The sequence below is a fragment of the Camelina sativa genome, chromosome 11 (genome assembly GCF_030686135.1).
Source record: "Camelina sativa cultivar CO46 ecotype springtype chromosome 11, ASM3068613v1".
Classification (NCBI taxonomy): domain Eukaryota; kingdom Viridiplantae; phylum Streptophyta; class Magnoliopsida; order Brassicales; family Brassicaceae; genus Camelina; species Camelina sativa.
The window spans coordinates 12,664,777-12,684,187 of NC_141890.1; the positions used below are offsets into that span (position 1 = coordinate 12,664,777).

At 38.0% G+C, this 19,411-nt stretch overlaps 2 protein-coding genes across 2 annotated transcripts; both read right to left on the bottom strand.

The window, feature by feature from the left end:
* Nucleotides 1-270: 270 nt before the first annotated feature.
* On the bottom strand, nucleotides 271-885 carry LOC147933902 (uncharacterized). Its single transcript, XM_087472378.1, has 2 exons — nucleotides 689-885; nucleotides 271-595 (listed from the first exon to the last, which is right to left on the bottom strand). The coding sequence occupies exons 1-2, from the start codon at nucleotides 883-885 to the stop codon at nucleotides 271-273; spliced, it is 522 nt and encodes a 173-aa protein (XP_087328504.1).
* Nucleotides 886-16,826: 15,941 nt separating this feature from the next.
* LOC104723228 (F-box protein At4g18380) lies at nucleotides 16,827-18,784 on the bottom strand. The gene is made up of 2 exons (XM_010441561.3): nucleotides 17,366-18,784; nucleotides 16,827-17,213 (listed from the first exon to the last, which is right to left on the bottom strand). Exon 1 carries the CDS (start codon nucleotides 18,655-18,657, stop codon nucleotides 17,398-17,400), a length of 1,260 nt encoding a protein of 419 aa, XP_010439863.1. The 5' UTR covers nucleotides 18,658-18,784; the 3' UTR covers nucleotides 16,827-17,213; nucleotides 17,366-17,397.
* Between the last annotated feature and the right edge of the window lie 627 nt (nucleotides 18,785-19,411).

Below are 19,411 nucleotides of genomic sequence, written 5' to 3' on the forward strand. Positions count from 1 at the left end.
GGTTTGCTCCTCTGTTTGCTAACCGCTTTCAATTCCACAAAAAAACTTAAAGCTCTTAGTAAAGCCGCTGAGTAAGGTTTAAAGGACGGCCAAGCAATTGGTCTGTTCACTGCTCCTACCAAAGATTTGTCTTGAAAGGAGATAATGAGTCTGTCCAATTTATGACTAGCCATACTTTCTAAAACCCATAGTAAAGTCCTGAGCATAGCATCACCTTTTGATGAAATGTTTGAGAAGGCTCGCCGACTATGCAAGAGCACTATCCCTTCTTCATCTCTTATGACCCAGGAACCATGCGAGCTGGTTTCTTTTTGACCAAGAAGAGCCTACGTTACACTTTAACCAGTTTCTTGGTGGTTTCTCCCATACTCTAACACTGCACCCCCGATCCTCTTGATCTCTACTCCGGTTAGATTCGTCAGACTCGACTATTTGAGCCTCGAACCACTCTGCAACAACTTCTCTGATTTTTTCCACTATTTCAACGGCTGAGAAACACTTACCCTTAAAATTAAGAGCGTTTCTATTTTTCCAGATTCTCCAGACAATCCACGAGAAAGACTTTCTAAGCATAGTAGGCCAAGCCCGATTGTCCCTGTTTTCCAGCAAGTGATACATGTTTGAAAAAATAGAACCGTTGTTAAAGCCTTCTAGAGGAGAGGGGAAATCAGAAAGAGCCTAGACCTACCTTGAAAGAGGGCATAAAAAGACAGTGTGATTGGTGGATTCACCTAACTCCCCACAGACCTGACATGTCTCATCAACCCTCATTCCTCTTCCATTTAGGTTTACTGCAACTGGCAAGATACCACTCAACACTTTCCATAAGAAGACTTTAATTTTTGGATCAGTTTGCAACTTCCATACCAGTTTTTTAAGTTCCATCGTTGATGGCTAAATCAAGGCTTCTTTTATGAGAGCACTGCTGGATTCTTGATCCGCTAACCAATACGCTGATTTCACAGAGAAATCTCCACTTTTGGTATAAAGCCAGACGTAGAAGTCTTCTATGGAAACCATTGGTTTTAAGGCCTTGATTCTTGTTATATCTTGAGGAAGAAAAAGATCATTCAAAATCTCAGGATCCCAGAATCCTGTTCTTTGGTTAATTAGGGAGCTGACCTTTAATGTGACATACACATTCTACATTACCATTATTGATGTCCCACTAAAATATCGATAAGCAATCATGCTTTTATTGTCAAAAGCGAGATAAAGTCATAAAACTAAAAGGGTACAATAATTTCACTCCAGTCACAAAACTTTTTGCTCGCCCGAAAGTAAACAAGTGGGCTCTCTTCTATTTGTACCGGGGATTATACAGTTTAAACAAATAAAATTTAGTGGGAAAGAGCGAGCAAGTTCTTTATTAATCGGGGAAAACGTGAGATCGTCACTTAAACAAGTCGAATTAGAGCTTGTTAGTTCACAGACGAACTAGTAAGCTTAAAATGACGAACTGAAAACAAGACGAATTATATGAAAGATAATAGCGGTTTTCGATGCAAAGTATTGCTCTGTGGGTATTGTCCGCGGGTCAGGATGATGATCCCAATAAATATTTTCTCCTTTTATAGGAGACTGTTGACCTAGGAGAGTTTAGGGTTCCCTTCACGAATTTCCGAGATTGCCCTCTTGCGGGAATTAATGACTTGCTTCCAATCTCGCTGGGCCGAGAATGCAACTAATGAGTTTCGTTGGGCCGAGTGGCATATTGGGCATAGCCCATATCCAACATTATCTAATATCTTCCAAACAGACTAAACATATCTAATATTAAAACTTCTTGTCATGTGATATGCATATGTAATCAATGTAAAGCGGAATTAGAAAAGAAAGAAAATAACATTATCGATATTGTTCTAAGTTGGCCATTTGGTGCTTTAAGACATTAGGCATACATTGAGTACTGCCTTTAGGTAATCCGTTACAAACATCTATGAGACATTCATTGTTAAGGGTTCCCCGGTGAAACTCTTTTATAAAACACTTGTGTCTGAATCGCAACCATGTCTTATCAATTCTCTTTTGACTATGTACAAGATTCTTTAATAGTCCTCATTTATGATTGTATGAAGTATAAAATATTGATCTCTATCATCTTTTACTTGGTGCAGACATTTTTTTATGTGGTTGTGGTTTGTAAAATTTAAAGCAAAACTTCTATGGTGATGCACTTTCGCACACACATGACATTACGTATTTTAGCAAGCGACGCCGGATTTAGACCAAGTATTATTTGGGTGTTAGATGATTCGATTAACAGAAAGTGCAAAACTTTGGTTATAAAATGAGTTCAATGTCCATATGTAATTAACATGGGAGATCATGAAGAGATTAATATTTTAAATATATGATGCTTTAAGTCGAGATCTTTGCTTTCTTTTAATTAGAAATATAATTTTAGTTAGCTTGGAACCGGACCCAAAAAAGCCAATGGTGGTAGTTTCAGGAGTCAGGACTGAGCTTACAGTGGTACTGGTCCCTGAGTCTCCTAAACCACTCTTCGTCTTTGGCATTAATCAAAAAACCAATCTATATATATAATTAGGGAGTTCTCTCTCCATCTGAAGGTCTCCATCAGTTAGAACTTTAGAAATCATCTCTCAATAAAAAATCCTCAAAACGCTCTCCCTTTTCACTAAATAAAAACTTGCCGCCAGTCTAGGTTAACCGGCTCTGGTGGCTCTCTCAGCACTGGAGTCAGGTTTTCTCTCTTTCTTTAGCTTTGTTTCTCTTTTCATCGGTACATCCTTCTCTTTTTTCTTCCAACGACATTAGATCTAGTTTTTCATATCTAGATTTTTAAAGCTTAAATCTTCCCATCTTTAGGTTAGTGGCTTGGTTCTTGTGTTATAATCACGCGCATATTCAGATCTGGCCGTCCTCCATGGCAGAGGCAATCTTCAACTGGTTTCTTCACTGCCTCAGATGAAGAAATCTCACCACCGTAGATCTAGATCTCCTTCCTTTCCTCCTGAAGAGTCAGTAGGGTTTGAAGCTGTGTCACTGCCTCCGTTGTTCCATGCCAGAGCAACAAAAAGAGGTCGCATGACACTTTATTCCGGGTCAAGTATTGCGGTTAGGAGATTCTTGTATTAGCATCCGTTTGTGTGGTTTTTCTTGTCTCAGATCTGTTTTAAGTTTTAATTTTTAAAGATTTAAGTTTTAATTGTCTATTTTTGGGTCTCTATTTTCTGATTCAGGTTATAATTGAATGGATTTTATGTTTTAAGTTGTTTGGGTCTTTTCCCTTTAATCTCCGGGAATGTTTTGTACTTGCCGACTTAAGCCTCTGGAAGGATTAAGATCCTTGCCGGCTCTTGTATCTGACATTGTAATCTTATGTTGTTATCAATGAAATTCTGTTGACAAAAAAAAAAAGGTTCTCTCTCCATCTCGGATGTCCACATCAACATCTATGTATCATATTTTACATTTTTTTAGGATCCACCATCTTATTTGTTAAAACAGAAAAAAATATTATAACTAAAAATTATTTCACACATTTCAAACGATTGTTTTCATCGAATAAAACATAATTTGCAGAAAAGAACTTCAGTACTAAAAGACAAAATAATAAAAATAATAAAATAATAAAAATAATATTAAAATATGAATAGAGGTTGGAAAAATATAAAATTAAATAAATATGTCTGAACATACAATGTGTAATTATTTATAAATAATTGAAAATAGGAAAATAAATATATCATATATTTAATGGTGCAACAATCATTTATAAAAGTTACGGTTATTTATTAGAATGAAGAACATTAGAATTTTTGAAATAATAAATACCAAATTTTTTAAAAACTTACTAAATAAAAAGTAATTCACTTATGAAGAAAATACGCATTTGAAATTTGAGAATATATTTATTAATTTTAATTTTAAAGTATCAGTTCATGATATCAATTAAAAAATAAGAAGGATTTTGTATATATTATTATGGGAGATTTGCTAAACTAGACCGTTTTTAGAAATAAGTTTCAAAGGGGTAAAATCATTTGGAAAAATTGTGCAAATGAAACATTTTTAATTGAATTTACAATTTATCCCTTTCTTTTTAAACTAATAACAAAAATGTCATTATTCATGTTTTTACAAGCGACTAATTCCTTCTTCTCATTTGAACCTTCCGGTCTATTTTTTATTTTCTTGCAAGAGTTACAAGCGACTAATTTCACAACTTTTTATTGTTTGAATATATGGTTTTGTCATTATAATCTTTCTATATATTTGGCGATAAGAAAGGTGTCGGTTCTGAGAACGTTATATGTCATGTTAATCTTTCTATGTATTTGGCGATAAGAAAAATATCGGTTATCAAAACGTTATATGGAAACCCCGCAAACTATACTGAAATGATCCTACCCGTTTTTTAATAAATAATAAATAATAATAATAAATAACTACAACTAGTAGTCTCATACCCACTAGCCACCTAACCACAACCACAACCAACAGTGGAAATAAACAATACCAATATCCAATAAATATCTAATAATAAAATAACCAATAACCAAATATAACAACAATTCAATAACCAATCATCATGAAACATGAAACCAGCAACCTAGCAATGTTTCTAATGACCCAACTCTAGCAACCTAGCAATACCAGACAACATCCAATCGAGTCCCTAGAACATCCTCCTCTTCATTGCCTTGACTCCACGATCACACTTTGCCTTTACCTGCACCACAAACACATATCGCAATGCAAGAGTATTTAATAAACACTCAGTAAGGCAATCCTCCCATCTACTGGGCTTTTCTTACAAGCAATAGAGACATCTCTAACCATCAACCAACAATCAACAAACAACAAAATAACAAACCAGGACTCTGCATCGACCGACACCAACATGCATCGTTCGACACCACATGGGGATGCATCGACCGACACAAGGGATGCATCGACCGACACAAGGGATGCATCGACTAATGCAAGTTACACATGCATCGACCGACACTCGCACTGCATCGTCCGATGCATGCTCGACATAACATGAAAACCCTAGGTTTTACGCGCCATCCTCGCACTTGCATCGACCGATGCAACATGTCGAGCATCGTGTTTCCCCGAAGCTTCTCGTCGGATCTTTGTTCCTACAACCACATAACTCGATCCCAAGCCACAAGAAAGCTTCCTAACATCCCAAATAACCATCTAACAAGCCTAACAACACATAAACAAGCATATCAGAGAAGCTCTAGCTTAGATAAGCTCTAGCTTAGATAAGCCATGGTCATGCACTTACCTTTGCCAAGAAGATTCTGAACCTTACACAAGCAAACAAACACTTCCAGGAAGCTCCTAGAATGATCCCTGATATATCGTGGTTTTTAGGTGTTTTTAGCCATGATATAAGTCTTATTTATAGAGTCTTTTTGGTATTTTTAGAGTCTTTTGAGTTTTTATAAGATTTAGCATGGATGGGAACATAATGGAACTAAATAGTAATATTTGGAGCTTAATAAAGCATTGAGGCTGAGCTACGAAGTTGGGAGACAAGTTAAGAGACTTGCATCGACCGATGCAAGTGATGGTGTCGATCGATGCAGTATCCACAAGACAAATCGGAAGTTTTCCCACAAGTTTTGAAGATTTACAATTCTGCCCCAAAGTTTCCATTTTTGCATCATTAGTCCCCATTCGTTTTTTAGGAATATATATAGGATTTTTATGGTCATTGTCTAGACCTAAGCTTTATTTTCCTGCAACTTTTGAGAGAGAAAACCCAGAGATATTTAGAGAGTTTTTGGAGAAAAGAATCAAGACTCCTTCCAGAGAAGATTCAGAACTCCTTTTCTTCTTCCTTTAATCTCTTAATGCTATCTATTTTATTCATGATTTGTGTTCTTGCAATAATGTCTGAGTAGATCTGCTTGTTAGGTTTAGGGTTTCTCATTAGGGATTTCATGGATTGTTAGATTGATTAATTGTTTGGATTCATTATCTTTCTTGTTCTTAATGCTAGATATTTGATTAGTCATCTGGATTTAGATCTTAGGATTATTGATTGATATGAAAATATAATTGATTTTCCTGACAAAAAACTTTGGTGAGCAAAATACCTATTTGCAAAGAGATTTGATTTAGGGATTTTGTGAACTTATCTAAACTTGAATTTATTGCTGGTTTTTAACTTGAATTTTGCAAAGAGATTTGGACTTTCGGGTTTTAAAACTTAGATAATATTTGCAGTGAAAACTGATTTATTTTATAATTGTGTTTAGAGTTCAAGAACAATGCTTAATTGTTGAATCCTGCTTGTTTAATTAATTGATCTGATTTTCCATGATTTTCTGAGAATTTCCCTAAGCCTAGCGTTTAATCCTTCTGAATTTACATCTCTTTTATTTTCTGTTTTATTTTGCAATTTAATTAAAATATTTCTGTTTAGCATAATTAAAAGATTATAAAGTCTATTGTGTGAAGTGGATATGATCCCTAAGTACTACAATTGATCTCTTAATTTGAGAGAGTAGCTCAGGGTTAAATTTGAGCATATCAATCCCAACTACAGATCTCTACAAGAACTTCCTCAAATCACCCAAAACGCTCAAGAACGCTCAAGAACGCTCAAGAACCCTTAGGAACCTTTTCTCTCTTTTAATTTCTCTCAAAAAAGGCCAAACTCACCGAATGAGACAAAACTCCTGTTAAGGGTTTTTCCCTAAACCCAAAACGCAGCATTTAACTTAAACTCGTCCGCACTTAACCGGCCTTGCATCGACCGATGCAATCCTTAAACCGGGATTTCGGTTCGTGGATGTTACAATTCCCCCCCACCAACATAGATTCGTCCTTGAATCTCGAACATCCATTAGCCAAGGACTCCCGTGCGACCGTCTCCACGGTCTGCACTCCTCCAACCGATCTACAGAAGATCACCTCTAGGCGATAGGCTCACGCTTCAGGCATTATTTGCTCTCGACTTTTGGACTTTCCTTTACTCACAGGCCTAAACCTTGAGTTTTTATTGGCTCCTCATAAGACCTAAGTCTGCATGCCATAATGTTGGCTCCTCATTGGGCCTAAGCCCGCATGCTATAATATATAAGGAAGTCCAATATTTGTCTCTTGGGTTGCCACCCTACAGCGCTCTCTCGGATCGTCATCCGAAGTCAGTATACCAACCATACTTCCAAGCCATAAAGTCTTAGAATATGGCAGTACTAGGAGAACCTAAGTCCCCCAAGAGTCACGAGCAAACTATTCCGAACACGTCTGAGTCCTATCCCTATCCAGGCTTCCTTTCCGTGGCTCGCGTAAGCATCACAATGTCCTACCAACCACATATCCTCTCACTAGGATACCTCATGACCACACATGGATTATCTCACTACCACTAGGGTCGCCACAAAGGCCAAACAAATATCCTAAACAGGACCGCCACCAAGGCCAAACAAATGTGCTAAATAGGACCGCCACCAAGGCCAAACAATTTTCCTAAACAGGACCGTCACAAAGACCATCTGTCCCAAAAGACCGTCACAAAGACCATCTGTCCCGAAGGACCTCCTAAACAGGCACTCTGGCTAAACAGCCCGCCACAGAGGCCACACATCTGGCTAAACAGCCCGCCACAAAGGCCACACAATTGGCTAAAAAGCCTGCCACTAAGACCACACAAGCCCCTACAAGGCTCACAACCACTAAAATGGACAAATTCTAACTCCCATAAAACTTTCTATTTTAGCACTTCCCCCTTTTGGAAGCTTTCCCCCAAAACCCCGCCTCACAGAAACTTTGTACCCCGAGCACCACCTCATCTTGTTACTTAGTCGCACAACCAACCACCCCAAGCGACCAAGTAAACAAGAGAGATGGACTGGAATACTCCATACCCGCTCCAGCCACAAATTACACATGGAACCAGGCTAGACAAGCTCAAGTCGTGGCTTGTTTCTCACCACTTCTTAAAACTTGCCTTCATCCTCCCCTCTGGCTCCCAAGTCTGCTCCTCAACACCATCACAGTCCCAAAGGACTGTGATCAAAGGAATTTTCTTCTTCCGAAGTTCCTTGATCCTCCTCTCGAGAACCCTCACTGGTCTCGCTTCCAAAGTCATGTTAGGCTGAAGATCCTCCGGAATCTTAGCTAACAACTGATCATCCTCACGGAGACACTTCCGCAACATAGACACATGGAAAACCTCATGGAAAGCACGCATAACCTCAGGTAACTCCAGTCTATAAGCCACTGGTCCAACCCGCTCAATCACTCTGAATGGACCCATATACCTCAGACTCAACTTAGTCTCAGTCAATGACCTGTTCGGACCCGCAACATTGCCATCTTGAGGTACACTCTGTCTCCTACCTGAAACTCAAGATCTCTCCTCCTCCTATCGGCATAATCCTCTGCCGATCCTGAGCTTCCTTTATGTTCAGCTTGAGAACCCGAATCTTCTCTGAGGTCTCCTGAACAAAATTTGCCTCGAACATGCTCATCTCCCCCACCAGAATCCAGCATAACGGTGCACGTCATGACCTCCCATACAAAGCCTCATAAAGTGTCATCTTAATACTCGCTTGATAGCTGTTGTTGTAAGCAAACTCTACCAGGTTTAGGTGATCTGCCCAATGGCCACCCCAATCCAACACACACATCCTCAACATATCCTACAGCGTCTGGATCGTCCGCTTTGACTGTCCATCTGTCTGGAGATGATAAGTTGTACTCATATGCACCTTAGTGCCCATCTCTGCCTGAAATGCTCTCCAGAACACCGAAGTAAATTTAGAATCCCTATCAGACACAATGCTCGATGGCACTCCATGCAACCTGACTATCTCCTTCACACACTTCTTAGCCAAGACCGCTGCTCCATTAGTCTTCTTAATGGCCAGAAAATGTGCCGACTTAGTTACCCGGTCAACAATGACCCAAATAGCATCAAATGTCCTGGACACTAGCAAACCTACCACGAAGTCCATAGTAATCATATCCCACTTCCAATCTGGAATGGGAAGACTCTTCAGTAACCCTCCTGGAACATGATGCTCAGCCTTCACTAGCTGAAACACGTCGCACCTCGCGACCCAACTAGCTACATCTTTCTTCATCCCGACCCAATGATAGTACCTCTTGAGATCACGATACATCTTAGTCGCTCCTGGATGAATAGAAAACTTGCTCCCATGAGCCTCGCTCAGGATCTCCTGCCTCAACTCCTCATCCTTGGGCACACATATCCGATCGTGCACCAAGATAGTACCATTATCTGAGACCTGATACTCTGAATCCACATCCTTTGAGGTATTCACCAGCCCCACGTCCTTCTCCTGAGCCAACCGCACTCTGCTCAGAAGATCTACTCCATCAATCGCCTCCAAACCCAACAGTTCCTGAGAAACAACACACAAACTCAAAGCACCGATCTCTCCTACTACAGACTCCATCTCCTGCTCCTGAGCTGAAACTACCCTCTTCCGGCTCAGAGCATCTGCAACCGAGTTAGCCTTACCAGGGTGGTAGGCTGTCTCCAAATCATAATCCGCCACCAGCTTCATCCACTGCCTCTGCTCAAGTTCAGCTCGGGCTGAGTGCCTATATACTTCAGGCTCTTATGATCTGTAAACATCTGCACCTTTGCACCATAAAGATAAGATCTCCAAATCTTCAGGGCAAAAACTACATCACCCATCTCCAAATCATGAGTAGGATAGTTACCTTCATGCTTCCGCAACTGCCGCGAAGCATAGGCAATCACCTTCCCATGTTGCATCAACACACATCAAAAACCAACTCTACATGCATCTGTATAAACCAAATAGGGTTCTCCCTGCTCAGGCAAAGCCAACACTAGCGCAGTAGTCAACATCTCCTTCAGGCTTGCAAAGCCTTCCTCACACTCCTCTAACCAAACAAAAAGAACATCCTTCCCTATCAACTTAGTCATAGGACGTGCTCTGCTCGCAAACCCCTGCACAAACCTCCTGTATTAACCTGCCAATCCAAGAAAACTCCTGATCTCTGTGGCATTCTGCGGTCTAGGCCAATCCCTGATAGCATGTATCTTCTCTGGATCTACAGAAACCCCATCTGTAGACACAATATGACCCAGAAAACCCATCTCACGCTGCCAAAAACTGCACTTTCTCAACTTAGCAAACAACTTCTGCTCTCGCAGCTTCTCCAAAACCACTCTCAAATGCATTGCATGCTCCTTAGGACTCTTAGAGTAAACCATGATATCGTCGATGAAAATAATGAAAGACACGTCCAAAAACTCCTGAAACACGCTGTTCATCAATCTCATAAACACTGTTGGTGCGTTAGTCAACCCAATCAGCATCACCACAAACTCATAATGCATGTATCTCGTCCTGAATGCAGTCTTCCTCACATCTGCCTCATCTATCGGAATTTGATGATAACCCGACGCCAGATCTATCTTGGAGAACCAAGTATCACCTCTCAACTGATCCAACAACTCATCGATCCTAGGAAGAGGGTACTTGTTCTTCACAGTGACCCGGTTCAACCCCTGTAATCAATACACATCCGGAAACTCCCATCCTTCCTCTTGACAAATAACATCGGCGCTCCCCACGATGATACACTAGGACAGATGAATCCATTACTCAACAAATCCTCTAGCTGCTTCTTCAGTTTTGCCAGACTAATAATCCAGTATGCCGACATCAACTCACCGCCACTCGAATATCAACCCCTCTTGCCTGTCCAAGAATCTCTAGTAACTTGTCTCTTAAGGAAACTTCCACAAGATAGCTTATTCCAAAAATAGCTTTTCCACTTGGCAATTTTCCACAGCAAATCATCAAGTACCATACATTCGCATATTCTGATTCACCGCATCAAATGCTTTGCAGGCTGCTAACTCAAACCACTTGACTTATTCCCTCCAACAAGCTTACCAAAACCTTGAATCTAGCAACCTTGTCCATCTCCAATGGACTTCATCCAACATCGTCGCAACGATTAGTTTATCCTACCATGAAGGCTTCTCGTGAACTTATGTATCTGGCAAACATGCCTTTCTCCGCTCATACCTGCTGCAATTCCCCTTCTCGGGACTCCAGCACCACCGCCCGCACAATCCTGGCCCAACAGCCATTCATTCGTGACCGCTCCAGTCATAAAACCCTGACCCATTGGTCAACACATCCAAAACCCGAGATTAAACCACCATCACTCTCTCGAGGTCTACCATCAGTCGTTATGTTTATACTCACGTCCTAGGCATAGCTTGCTCCCAACTCTTCCACCCTTAGGTCGCAACCTTCGAGCCATACCGATCTCACTCTCAGACCACCGTCTTCGAGTTATACCGTCTCACTCTTGGACCATAATCCTTAAGATCTCGGTATCAGGAGAACTAATCATCCCCTTTGCTACTCTCGGAACCCACAGCCCCTCGAGCTATCGGTATTCTGGGAAATCCACCATCCCTTCAGGAGAAACAATCCTTAAAGACTATAAACATCTTTCGACAAAAGGTACTTCCCATGGTACGAGTATAACATTACAATGATACACCTACCCACACAACTTCTAATATCCAACTGGATTACCCACCAAACAGAGAAATACCTGCTCCAACTACATATGTCCATCTATCCACCTCTCTTGGCTCGATACCTCTCAAGAAGAATCTCGCACCGGTCATCTACCACTGCTCCATCCTCCTCACATAAGATGGAAAGTCCTCAACATCCGTAGCCCTCGGCTGCACCCCGCCACATGCGGCACAACTAGAGCCTGCACTGGTACTCCTCTCGGTAACCGCTCCGACAGTACGCCAACAGATCCATCAAGCGATCATCTCGAACCTGGGCTCCACCTGCTGCAACCCCACACATGGGTTCCCAGCACCCCCGGCACGCTCACCGGCTAACCCTTTCTGGTCCCTCCTGATACGCTTGCGACCATCTGACGTACCTACTCGTGGAACTCCGGACCACACACTCGCTGGCCTCGGGACCCACCCGACCATGACCACGACCACGTCCCCGTCTACGACCAACAACTCAAACACCTTTAGCCACTGCACTTCCAAGAACAGAGACTAACAAGCAATCTTAACATAATACAAAAGCACAAAAACCAAAACTCACCGTGGAATCACACTGTAGGCTCGAAGAGGATATTCTAGGCCTCCATGCCACACACAATTGACTATCTCACATAATCAATCAAGATATGCAATCCCAGACATCTACAGCACAAAGCCTAGTGAACACAAACCTATAACCGTAAGGGCTCTGATACCAAACTGAAACGATCCGACCCGTATTTTTTAAATAAATAATAATAAAAAATAACTACAACTAGTGGTCCCATACCCACTAGCCACCTAACCACAACCACAACCAACAGCGGAAATAAACAATACCTATATCCAATAAATATCCAATAATAAAATAACCAATAACCAAATATAACAACAATATAATAACCAATTATCAGGAAACATGAAACCAGCAACCTAGCAATGTTTCTAATGACCCAACTCTAGCAACATAACAATGCCAGACAACATCCAATCGAGTTCCTAGAACATCCTCCTCTTCGTTACCTTGACTCCACGATCACACTTTGCCTTTACCTGCACCACAAATACATATTGCAATGCATGAATATTTAATAAACACTCAGTAAGGCAATCCTCCCATCTACTGGGCTATACACACAAGCAGTAGAGACATCTCTAACCATCAACCAACAATCAACAAACAACAAAATAACAAACCAGGACTCTGCATCGACCGACACCAACATGCATCGACCGACACCACATGGGGATGCATCGACCGACACTCTCACTGCATCAACCGACACATGCTCGACATAACACAAAAACTCTAGGTTTTACGCGTCGTCCTCGCACTTGCATCGACCGATTCAACATGCCGAGCATCGTGTTTCCCCGAAGCTTCTCGCCTGATCTTTGTTCCTGCAACCACAAAACTCGAACCCAAGCCACAAGAAAGCTTCCTAACGTCCCAGATAACCATCTAACAAGCTTAACAACACATAAACAAGCATATCAGAGAAGCTCTAACTTAGATAAGCCATAGTCCTGCACTTACCTTTGCCAAGAAGATTCTGAACCTTACACAAGCAAACAAACACTTCCAGGAAGCTCCTAGAATGATCCCAGCTACAGATCTCTACAGGAACCTCCTCAAGTCACCCAAAATCCTCAAGAACGCTCAAGAACCCTTAGGAACCTTTTCTCTCTTTTAATTTCTCTCAAAAACGGCCAAACTCACCGAATGAGACAAAACTCCAGTTAAGAGTTTTTCCCTAAGCCCAAAACGCAATGTTTAACTTAAACTCGTCCGCACTTAACCGGCCTTGCATCAGTCGATGCACTATTTCGGTTCGCGGATGTTACATATACAAACACGAGGACACTCTTATAATTGTAATATACTATCCCCTTTATAATAAAACGGAAGTACACAACATTGTTTTTTTAGACTATATAATTTTAATAAGTTGTTACAAACAGGTTATAGATTAGTTGATAAATTAATTGGTTACAAGTTAAATAGTGAGTGCAACTTTAATTTATTTCCGAAAATCTTAAAGAGAATATTCTAAAAAATCATTTGATATTATCTAACTTACCAAATTAATTTCTTTTATTAAATTATTCATCCATATTAAAATCTTTTGATATCTAACTTAACATATTAATTTGATAATTATCATTATACATCACCTTTCATTTTTATATATGACTTTATTTTGTGAAATAAATAAATTATCATATTATTTATACTAATTAAAAATAGTTTTATTTCTGGATATACTATAAGTTGAATTTTTTAATAAAAAATACAATTTGTTCAGTCTATAAAATATTCAAACTTTAGTAATGTTATTCTTTAAAAATAATATTTATTGAATTGAAAATTTTACTAAGTAACAGGTCAAAATTTGAATATTTAAATTCAATTTCATATTTTATTGTTGAGTTTTATAATTTTATATAATATAATAAACTTTAAATAATTTATTTTGAAATATTTTTAAAATATTGAAACTTGATATAAAGTTAGAAACTATAAACACTCTAGATTGATTTGTTATAGCAATGTTAATAATATTTCACTATAATATGAAAGAATTTCAAGAAACCAAGTATATTAAAACAAAAAGTATAGCAATATATTAAATTACCCATAATATGATAACTCGCTTTTTAAAAACCAAATTTACTAAATTATGTCTTATAATGACATTCAAGTCATGATGTAGAATATATATTGTTGAAATAACTTTACATACATAAACTAATACAACATATTAATTTTTTTAAAATATAAAATATACAAATTTTTTGTATAAAATAAAATTTAACCAGTATTATAGCACGTGTACTTATCTATAATCATTAACAATATAAAACTTACAAAATAGATGTTTTTTTTCAAGCCATCATATTTAGTATATGATTTTATTGCATAATGTTTTATCTAAAAAAACTTTTAAAAAGAATCACAAAAATTATATTTTATATAAAAATTACAATACAAATAAAATTAATTTCAACCCGTGCTATCTAGTATATCTGTAAAATAATAGTATGTTTATATATCTTTTTTTTTCTTAATTTTGTGAAAATTTAAATTGGAATTTTCAGATATTTCTGATATACATATTCTCATATTCAAATGGTGATTTGAAAACAGTTTTTTTAGAAAGAGCGAGTTTCATGCCTTTTTAATCTCAGTTAATTAAGCAATCTGAATCAAAATTTAAGGAGATAGGTAGCTTAAAATAGAAATGCTCTAATGTGTGATACATTCATCAATTTCTCATATACTGTACATATATATATATGTGTGTGTGTTCATTTTCAAACAAACAATCAATTTTAGAAAGAAAACAAAATAATTCATTTATATTACCGAAGATGCATAAATCATTCTTATTTACCATTCTAATTCTTCTCATCATTCCTGTCCTAGGTTAGTATTTTGATTTAACATTTAGTCATATTCATAAAATATTTATATATGTGGCATTTAAAACTTTCTAATTTTAGCATTTGTGTCGTAATTACTTTTCACTACTGAATTTATTATAATGAGTTTAGCTCTGTTACAAATATTCCATAATATACCTAGAAACTGATACCCAAAAAGAATTTTTGTGATACTTTCGCCTATTTTGTTGATTTTTTATTTATAAATATAGATGGTCATATATTAAGAAGAAGTATTGTGTTATAATCTGATTTGACCTATTTTTTACTATTATTCTTTTTTTTTTATTGTTTGTTCATCCTCAAAACAATTTCTTATTAAATCTCTTATCAATTTAACAAAAAAAAATAAATCTCTTATTCTTACTTTTAATCTGTTCAAAGTATCTATTTTTCCAAGACAAAAATAATTCTTTTTAAAAATTAAATAACTTATAATTCATGTTTTATGTACAACAATAATAGGATTGGTGGATGATATATCGCAAAAAAGAGAAAAAAACCTAACAAAATGGTTGTGTTTTGAGCCTTTACCTGACCAAAAACCCGGGCAATGTAACAATGACCGTTGTTTGGCCAGGTGCGGAGCGCATCCTAAGTTTAAGTTGAAAAGAGGGGAACAGTGGGTACTTGCACAAGTAATAATACTTGCACTTGCATTTATGGTTGTCCATAGTTTTAATGCATGTTACAAATAAAATCTAAATAAATGAGGTAAGTTTATTCTAATAAAAAAAGAAGATGTATTAAACGTTTAAATAAAAAATAAATGGCAGTGAGTGAAGTGACCTTAGAGCATCTCCAATGGTCCTCTATTTTTGCCTTTATAATAGAGAAACTCTATAATAGAGGTGAGTTTTACTCTAACACACCTCTATTCTCACTTTTATAATAGAGATTGCTATTTTTTCCTCTATTTATAGAGGGACTTTATTTTTTTTTATAAAGGTTCCTCTATAAAAATAGTAATCTCTATTTTAGAGGTGAGAATAGAGGTGGATTGAAGTAAAACTCACATTTATTATAGAGTTCTTCTATTATAGAGGAAAAATAGGGAAATCCATTGAAGATGGTCTTAGTGCAGTGGCAGGAGGTAAGTCCATTTGTAGAAGGCACCATCACACCAGAGATCGAGTTCTGCTTCCTACGAATGTAGACATTTGGCGAATGGGCCGGTCAGTTGTGGTCCAATGGTCAACAAAAAAAAATAAAAATAAATAAATGGCAGTGCTTCAGTTTATTCTCCGTTTTTGTAACGACTGTTGAGTCGAAAGGTTGAATCTATCAATAAATAAAAAGTTAAAAATATTTTTGACAACATTTCCAGTAAAAAAAAAAAGATACCTTATTGATTTAAATGAGGTAAATTAGATGACGTATTTCAGCTTTTGCCAAGGATACTTAAATTTAAATATTTTGATATTTATGTAATACTTTCTAAAATTATTAGTATTTTTAGCTATATATTTTTTGTATATATCTCTATCTAATTTTACATCACATATTCATCTTTTTATGAAATTAAACCATAATTTGGGAAAACAAAGATTCATATTAATTAGGATAACATAAGAATTAGTGAAATTACCATCTCTATTTTATTCATATGTAGTTCCGAGAAAAGAAAAATACTACTACTAAAAATAAAGGAGCTTTTAAGCGTATCTTTATAGCTGGTAACTGCTTCCAGTACCGTACGAATGTGGTGGTTTATTTGTTAGGCTGAACGGTAGTTTTCTAGTATATTTAAAATTAGAGGAACTACGACCAAGTAAGAACACCAATTTTTTTTCAGTTGGCCAACGAAATTACCTTATATGGTAAAAAGTAATAAAGTACTTACATTACATTGCTCAATATTATTTATTTAACAACTTGGGAGAAGAAGAAGTATACAAAGACAAGGAAGGAGAAAGCAAAGCAACTGTATCTCTTACCTACAAATAATATTCACATAATGAAAGAAAAAGAAAAAAAAGGCACATTGAAGATTTTATAAGCTAAAAAAACTAGCTCTTCTTGCACGAGATTGCTTTGCGAGCTGAAACAAAAGCAGCCAGCGAGTGCGGTTTCCGGTGTCCATCCAAGCAGATCGGAATCCGAAGCTTCCAAGAGACCAAGACCATATAGCATTGATGAATCTAGCATCATTAGTCACACTTAATACAAAACTGATCTTTATGCATTGTAGTTGTCTCTCTTTCAAAACCTGGCTAGCCCTTTGTGATTCATTCACCTATTAAACAAGGAAGAACCAAGAATTAGGTTGTGACAATGAAACTTATCATTTAAAACAGGCACATAAACCAATTCAGGACTAATACTACTACTAGGCCCTTGATCTCACAATTGATACATAAACAGAGCATTTCCATGCACAATTCATACCTCAGATCCGGCTTTGTGAAATCTCTCAGCTTTTAAAACGAATTCATCTCAAGACAATAAGTCCGTCTCTTAACAAGCATCTTAGCAGCAACCCCATAAGGCTCATCAAACGCAGAAGAAACCCAAGAAACATCACAGGCATCTTTCTTGGACTCACTGGGTCTAATCGCCACAAGGGTAGCTCCTTTCAACACCGACCCATCAGGCAATTCCAAAGTAGGAGCATACCAAAGTCTCATATTCAAAGCAGGTACGAGAGTCCTCTTAGAAGCCGAAGAAGCTGACAACGGTTTCACCCTCAACTCTTCCAACTGATCTCGATTCATACACAACACTCCTTGGCCATCAACATCCGTGAGCACCAAGCTATCAAGCGTCTTATGCTCTGTTATTATAGGCTGCAACAAGTAATGTCTCGCAGATGCAGCAATCAAAGAGCTTATAGTCCATACAACACGAAGCTTAAGCCCTCCGTTTGTATAAAACGATTCAGGTATACTTCCGTTATCTTCCACCACCACGGCGTTGTTGTTGTTGTTGTTGTTGTTGTTGTTGTTGTTACTGGTACCAAGATCAACAGAGTTCGTCGCGGGGATGACAGAGGAAGCACCGAGGATCACACAATTCTCAAGCGTGGAACCAAACTCAGCTCTCCATTTCAACAGAACACCATCATCTATCCCTAATTCACCACTAGGAAGCTCGATTCGAAGGAAGCGAAGCTCATCGAAGTTTTTCAAAACCTGAGTTGGAGAATGATGCGTCACGCCTCCTTGTTCAATCTCACCATCATCTCCACCAATACCACCACTAATCAACAACGACGAAGCTGAAGAAGACGCTGAAGAAGGTGAAGAGGAAGAAGAACCTGAGCGTTTAAGGAACTGTCCCAAAGCTTGTAACGGCTTGATCACGAGACGAAAGATGGCGAAGAAAGGAGTAGCGGCGACGGAAGCAACGGATCGAGGCTTGTCAGAGACGAGAGATGAAGAGTCGTCGTCGGAGATAACGCAGTCGACGCGAACGACGACATTTTCGACTTGAGGGATCAGAGAATGGAATCTTTTGGAGACGACGCAGCAACGACCTAGGGATTTGACGTCGCCGATGTTGTTGAGGATGAGGAGGAGGATTGAGTCCGGGAGGTGATCGAAGTGGTCGATTTGTTGTTTTGGTTCGGGATGGATACGTGAAAGTGGATCTGATGAACGGAGAGTTATCGCCATTTCAGAGAGAGAGGGAGAGAAGAAGAGAATCAGATCTTTGTGGAGAAGAAGAAGATAAAAGAGCATTAGAGAGAGAGAGAGAGAGAGGTTTGTGGAAGGAATCTAGCTACAGAGGGAAAAAAAATGGGATGTAAAATGGGAAGGTGTAAAAATAGACAGAACCCACTTTGTGTTTTTTTTTGGTTTTGTCTGTAGTTTGAAGAAGGAAATATATGAATAAAATATATTAAGCGCGTGAGACGCGTGAAGAGATTTTGATTAGTTTAATCAGGAGAATTATTAAATGATTAGAAAGAATTCACAAGTGAATTTATTTAAAACAGTAAAATCCAAACACACGTTAACGATATCCACCACTCATTTCCAATAGCCAAAAATTTTTAAAAGCGAAATTACAACAACGACGATATTAGAATAGACCCTAGTAAGCTAGACGATCGTATTTTTTATATAACTGTGTAATTATTTATTCTGTACAGCAAATTATTGTAATTAAGGCTTCGTGGGTATTCAATAATCAAATATGGATTAGATGAGAAGATACAGTTATATAGTAATTTTATACGAAGATGATTCATTCGCATGATATGGAATATGGACTGTATTATTATAATATACGCTCACTCAATAACTGATTTTCGACTTAGCTGTACCACATGATATAAATCTGTATTAGGTCATTTGTTGAGAATGAATTGGATTTGCCTATAGTGGTCTAATCGTATGCAAGTTACTATTACATTACATGAGTTGGTAAAATACTTTTAGGATGATACAATATTACAATGTTCTCTGCACAGCTTGTTAAGTATTTTACTAT